This window comes from Papaver somniferum, chromosome 1 (genome assembly GCF_003573695.1).
Source record: "Papaver somniferum cultivar HN1 chromosome 1, ASM357369v1, whole genome shotgun sequence".
NCBI lineage: Eukaryota > Viridiplantae > Streptophyta > Magnoliopsida > Ranunculales > Papaveraceae > Papaver > Papaver somniferum.
The window spans coordinates 124,581,808-124,588,241 of NC_039358.1; the positions used below are offsets into that span (position 1 = coordinate 124,581,808).

General features: G+C 39.6%; 1 protein-coding gene across 1 annotated transcript; it reads left to right on the forward strand.

Moving 5' to 3' along the window:
- Positions 1-981: 981 nt before the first annotated feature.
- LOC113299434 (3-hydroxy-3-methylglutaryl-coenzyme A reductase 1-like) lies at positions 982-4,569 on the forward strand. The gene is made up of 4 exons (XM_026548454.1): positions 982-1,985; positions 2,332-2,513; positions 2,682-3,028; positions 3,812-4,569. The coding sequence occupies exons 1-4, from the start codon at positions 982-984 to the stop codon at positions 4,055-4,057; spliced, it is 1,779 nt and encodes a 592-aa protein (XP_026404239.1). The 3' UTR covers positions 4,058-4,569.
- The last annotated feature ends 1,865 nt before the right edge of the window (positions 4,570-6,434 follow it).

Here is a 6,434-nt window from a genome sequence, read left to right on the forward strand (position 1 = left end):
ACCATTCAATGAAACTACCTCACCACTATTTCACATGCGAGATATATCCAGAAAAAGAAGTAGTGTTAAAGCATATGCAACACTTTTTATGTAATCTGCAACATTTTTTTTCTAATCTAATAGCCAAATCTAGCCCATAGGACTTAGTCGCATCTAGATTGGCAACTAGAATAACCATCTAAGTTTTATTGTCATTCCAGTCTAGCTAGATGCGCTGAATGAAACAACGAAAACTATATGCGCTGAATGGAACGATGAAAAGTAGAATTAGGTTGCGATGAATGGAACAATGCAACCATCTCGGTCATTGGACCAAAAAATAAATCAATTTGCGCTGAACCAAACAACAAAAAGTTGATTTTCTCTGTGCTGAACTGTTCACCGAAACTATCTCGCTACTAGTTGGAATGTGAGATATACCTAGAAAGAGAAACGGTGTTAAAAAATATGCAACGGTTTTTGTGTAATCTAGCCGCCAAATCTAGCCCACCGGACTTAGTTTCAAAAAACCGGTCTATAGTCATCTTGGTGTGGGAATGGACCCAACCAACGTGCAGCTTTAAGTACAACTCATGGTAATGTCCATTGAACTTTCACCAGTCTCACGAGTCACAGGCAAAAACTGTATACATCATCGTCGTCTTTTTGATTCTGACCAGATAATCTCCCCACGTATAAAATTAAAAACCGCGTCATGACCTTTTGTTGGTTGCATCTCTTACTTAGTTGCACTCACCACCGTTAGATTAGATAAACACCACACGTGTTTTTTGTCTTAAAGTGAAATTCCTCTCTGAAAAAGTTAAATCAGAAAATGAAAAGGAAAATCCCTCCGTTTCCTTCCCCATCTATAAAATCTCGCCCCTAAAATAAATCCTCTCCTCACTTTCAATTTCCCCCAATTAGAAAACACAAAATCAACAATCCTCCATTCTCTTTCTTACTCACCCTTCATTTCTTTCGCCGGAGTAAGTCCCCTTCATGGACACTCGCCGGCGGAATACCATCACCACCAGCAAACCACCACGTCCTTCTTCCCTCACAAATCTCCATCAAATGAAGACCGTCGTTGATAACAAAGACATAAGAAAAAGAGGCGGAGGACCATTACAAGAACAACCACCTAGATCACCAAAAGCGTCAGATGCATTACCTCTACCTCTGTACCTAACGAACGGTGTATTCTTCACCTTATTCTTCTCAGTCGCTTACTTCCTTCTACATCGATGGCGTGAGAAGATCCGTTCATCAACACCTCTTCATGTCGTTACTTTATCTGAAATTGCTGCAATTGTTTCTCTCATCGCTTCTTTTATTTATCTTTTAGGGTTTTTTGGTATTGATTTCGTTCAATCTGTCTCTACTCGAGAAGACGAAAACGAAAATGAACATCATCAATTCCTTATCGAAGAAGATGATAGGAAACGTCCAGGGCCGTGTCCTGCTTCTCTTGATGATTGTACCACTGCTCCTTCTTTACCACCATTGATCACACCTTCATCCGAAGAAGACGAAGAAGTCATTAAATCCGTGGTTTCAGGGAGTTTACCATCGTATTCGTTGGAATCTAAGCTAGGGGATTGTAAAAGAGCAGCTTCGATTCGAAGAGAAGCGTTGCAAAGAATGACAGGAAGATCTCTAGATGGATTACCGTTGGAAGGATTTGATTATGAATCAATTTTAGGGCAATGTTGTGAAATGCCAGTTGGATATGTTCAGATACCTGTTGGTATTGCTGGTCCGTTGTTACTTGATGGGAGAGAATATTCAGTACCAATGGCTACTACTGAAGGTTGTTTGATTGCTAGTACAAACCGTGGGTGTAAAGCGATTTACGTTTCTGGGGGTGCTACTAGTGTTCTGTTACAAGATGCTATGACAAGAGCACCTGTTGTTAGGTTTGGTACTGCAAAAAGAGCTTCTGAGCTCAAATTCTTTATGGAAGATCTTAACAATTTCGATACCTTGGCTCACGTTTTTAACAAGTAAGTTTTCTTTCTTCTTATTTGTGGAGTTCCGTGGATTTGTTGAGTGTGTCTGATTTTTGCTAATTTTGATTGTAAGTTTGGTTTTATTTGGGTTAAATTTATCGTTTTCATTATGACCTCAAATTACCAAATTTTGATTTGAATCTGTCGGTGGTTAGATTTGTTTACGTAATTGAGATTTTATTCTTTTATTACGGTAAAGTTGTGTTAATTTAAGATTTTTGGGTTTGACGTATGAAGTTTGAGATGAAAATTTTATAAAGGGGCAATTTGTTTTGGCTTGGTAAGGGTGGGCACTTGTTTGGTTTTTGTACTAATTGATGTTATTGTCAATATTTTACAGATCTAGCAGATTTGGAAGACTCCAAAAAGTTCAGTGTGCTATTGCTGGCAAGAATCTATACATGAGATTCAGCTGCAGCACAGGGGATGCAATGGGGATGAACATGGTTTCTAAAGGTGTTCAGAATGTTTTGGATTTTCTTCAAGCTGATTTTCCCGACATGGATGTTATCGGAATATCTGGTTCGTTCTCTTTCCGAATCCTGTGACCACCCTCATACCTACCAGATTGTTTTTGACTGTCTGTAATCTATTTGGAAAGTTTTACTTGTATAATTTGGTGATGTATCACTTTCGTTTTTTTTTTCCTTGCATCTATGGGTTTTGATTTTTCTTTGGATTCATTTGTAGGGAACTTTTGTTCCGATAAGAAACCAGCTGCTGTGAACTGGATTGAAGGACGTGGTAAGTCGGTTGTATGCGAGGCAATTATCAAGGATGAAGTAGTGAGGAATGTGTTGAAGACTACAGTTCCAGCTTTGGTAGAGCTTAACATGCTCAAAAACTTGACTGGTTCTGCCATTGCTGGTTCTCTTGGTGGATTTAACGCTCATGCCAGCAACATCGTGTCTGCTGTCTTCATTGCCACTGGACAGGATCCAGCCCAGAACATAGAGAGCTCTCACTGCATCACCATGATGGAAGCTGTTAATGGTGGAAAAGATCTTCACGTCTCTGTCACCATGCCTTCCATCGAGGTAAACTTTTATTATAGAGGCTTAAACATGCCTACTTGTAGGTGCTTTTTTTTAGGCATCCAAATTAATAATGGTATCTTTATCCTTAGAACTGCACAGGATATTCCAGCTTAGGTCCTTAGGAGTGTTTAAAAAATAAACTTGTGTAGGGTTTTTATCTCAAACTTAGCTTATAGTTTTGACTTGATGTGTACTTGATATAAAAATCTAACCCTTTAAAGAGAGGAAACGCATTCAGGCTGGTTGAATGAGTAAAACTCACACAAGTTAGATAAAATGGCTTAAAAGAAAAACAAACACTACCTCAAGTTTGAATTATTAAACAGCTTATTGCCTGTTATTGGATTCGGGAAACAACTAACTGGACTTGATTCTACTCAACCACCAGTCATGAAGAGTTAGGAAATTTGTGATGGGTCCAAGAAGAAACTTAGGTTGAGTTCAGAGATTCTAAATTATTTACGAATTGTCTTAGACATTTAGTTGGCAGTGTTTTGTCATATAAATACAGTAGTACATTATAGAAATCATTCCTTTCCTTGCCGAACTTCCATTCTTTTCCTTCAAATGGGCTTGGATGTACTTTTACTGGATGAATGAAAGGTAGTTACAATCAAATCAATAAGCTTGCAATGTCATAGTGAAGTAGACATTTCAATTCGAATATCACATAATGATGAACACATATTGCACATCTTTGAGAGTTGACAAGGAGGAGAACAAGTTGGTTTTTAACTGTTTTTCTTTTTATCCTTTTTTTTTTTTTTTTTTTTTTCCTTTCAGGTTGGTACAGTTGGTGGTGGAACAGCGCTTTCATCCCAGTCAGCATGTCTGAACCTACTTGGGGTAAAGGGTGCACACAAAGAAAGTCCAGGATCAAATGCAAGACTGTTGGCAACCATAGTTGCTGGGTCAGTTCTTGCTGGGGAGCTGTCTCTCATGTCCGCAATTTCAGCAGGTCAGCTTGTTAAGAGTCACATGAAATATAACCGTTCTAGCAGAGATATTACCGAAGTTGGCTCCTCCTAAAGATGAACAGAATACCAAAAAAACGAAGAAAAAATTCAGAATAAAGCTGGAAGAAAATAGAAGAGAGATGAAAACACCAAGTTGGGGTTGAGATTGAAGCTAACCGAAAGAAAACCCGTTGACACGAAGGGAGAAATGGGAATTGTATTCCATTATTCTTAGACCATGCCTGTTATGATATTGCTTTGCTCTTTCTCTCTGTCTCTCCTACTTGCCATGCATATAATGCTTGCAGTTATGTAAGCTTACCACTAGGGGTTCTGTTGTTGTTGTTACTTGGGGTTATTCTTTTTGATTCTCCCATTTGGTGCCAATTGTCAGCTTTGAGGTCTATGTTGTTTACTCCTTCAAATTTGTAACCGTTTCTCTTTCTTTTTCTTTTCTTTTGTTTTATTCTGGGTATTTTTTCTTTCTTTATTTATTTTTTACTTAAATTGTTATTATTTAGGCTGTGTAGCTGAAGTTGAAAACATCGCAATTGTTCTTAGAAATTGATTTGCTGTCTTTTCTCTTTTCCTGTTGTCATTTATTAGTCACCAATGTAATATTTATATATCAGAAATGGAACCCACTCAGTAAAGATAAATTGCCAGATTCATTTTCCAGGCGAGTGCTACTACTATTCCATGTGAGGCCACCCACAACTACTCATGAAGACTCTGAACCTACCATGTTTGACAATTATCCAAGAAATTCAAATGACAGCCGCTACCAAGGTGACTCACATTGGGACCCTATTACCACACCATTTTAAGTTCTTTTTTGTCAGACATTCAATCAAAGAGATCTCGGAGGAAAAATTGATGGCATCGCTTATGGATAACAAGGACAAACAAGCTACATGAGTCTCGCAATTAGGATCCTAACACAGATAGCTGAGCTTGGGAACCAGGGATGCGTCCCCACTGCGGTTTCTTGCTTCTTAAATGTAGAAACTGTTAATCGCATATGCGTTGATGGAAGACAAGCTGTTTAGTCACTGACTGGAAGATGACCTTTCGTCGACATACCTGATATGTAATATGCTTACTACCTTAATATTGCATAAAGGGCCGGCCCTCGGTGGTTTTTCGTTTTTTGGGTCCATAGCGGCAGCCGGCAGGGGGTAATTGTTTCGTAGGATAAATTGTCTAGCTTTAAGTGTTGTCTACATCGAGAGGAGTTTATTGGATTGGTCCCCCTCGCATTTCATTTCATGACCCCAGAGGCCAGTGTGTTAAAAAAGAAAATGTTTACAAATATATGGTGCGTTTGCATCATTTGGAGTTTCTGCCGGGACCAACGCACAACTGCTACCGATCTTATTAGTGGTATGTCCTAATCTGATTTGCCCAACAATTTCCTAGTCTTTGGCAAATCTCTCTTTCTTGCATGGAACACACAACACGCCATCAACTCGTTTTTAGGTAAGCTGTTACCACTTAATCAAAGCTTAAAGATCCTAATTAACCGATTTCTTACTCTTTGAGTGACGACAATGTATGTCTCACCAGGAGAATCTTACTCATATTCTAATTTCTACCTGGGTCCTCTTTTCCTAGCTTTGCTGTCCCGAACATAAAAGAAATTCATATATTGAACTCAACCTAAATGACAAGAAGTCGGCCGAAGAACACCCCCACCAAATCCACCTCCAAGAGATTAGTACGTGGTATTTAGTCTTTACTCGTCATTACCCATAATAATACTGCTAACCTATATATTTTAGTCATCAACGCAATCCTAGTTGTGAATCATTCAAATGCTAGCGTATTGGTATTGCTTCGTCACATTTGCTTGCCATATGTATGCACGATCCCTCTCAATGTGGTGATTATGCAAATTTAGAAGTTGGCTAGGAATTTTGGGCCCCAGAAAAAACGACATATCCATTGAATAACAATAATCACTATAGATCTCTCGCACTGGCCACTCCAAGTACCAAGTCCCATGTGATGGTGTATTGTCTCTTCCCAGTATAATATGACCTTTTTGATCCCGCATTGCCATAGGGTTTAAGGTATGTTCGAACGGGGTTTTAGTCCGTCCTGGTGGTGAGCATGCCACCTAAAACGACCGTGAGTGCTGCGGCCATCATAACCCGCCGGCGTGGCCTGACCGCCTCAGCGTCCTTGGTGGTACCAAGGAGAACACTCTTCGGCTCAACCTGCCGATTGATTAGATCGGCTTTCCCATCTCGTTGTAATAATCCTTCTCGTGTTTAAGTAATGATCCGTCTCGATTTTTAGACCGCATGCAATTGTTGAGTCTATTCCACTTCCCCGATGACGCCCCTACCAAATACACCTCGCCTAACCGATGATGTCCAATCCGAAATAGCGGGCCCGAGCATGGCCATCAGGCGGCTATTCGAGTCGGACCGGTCATCCTTAGTTGT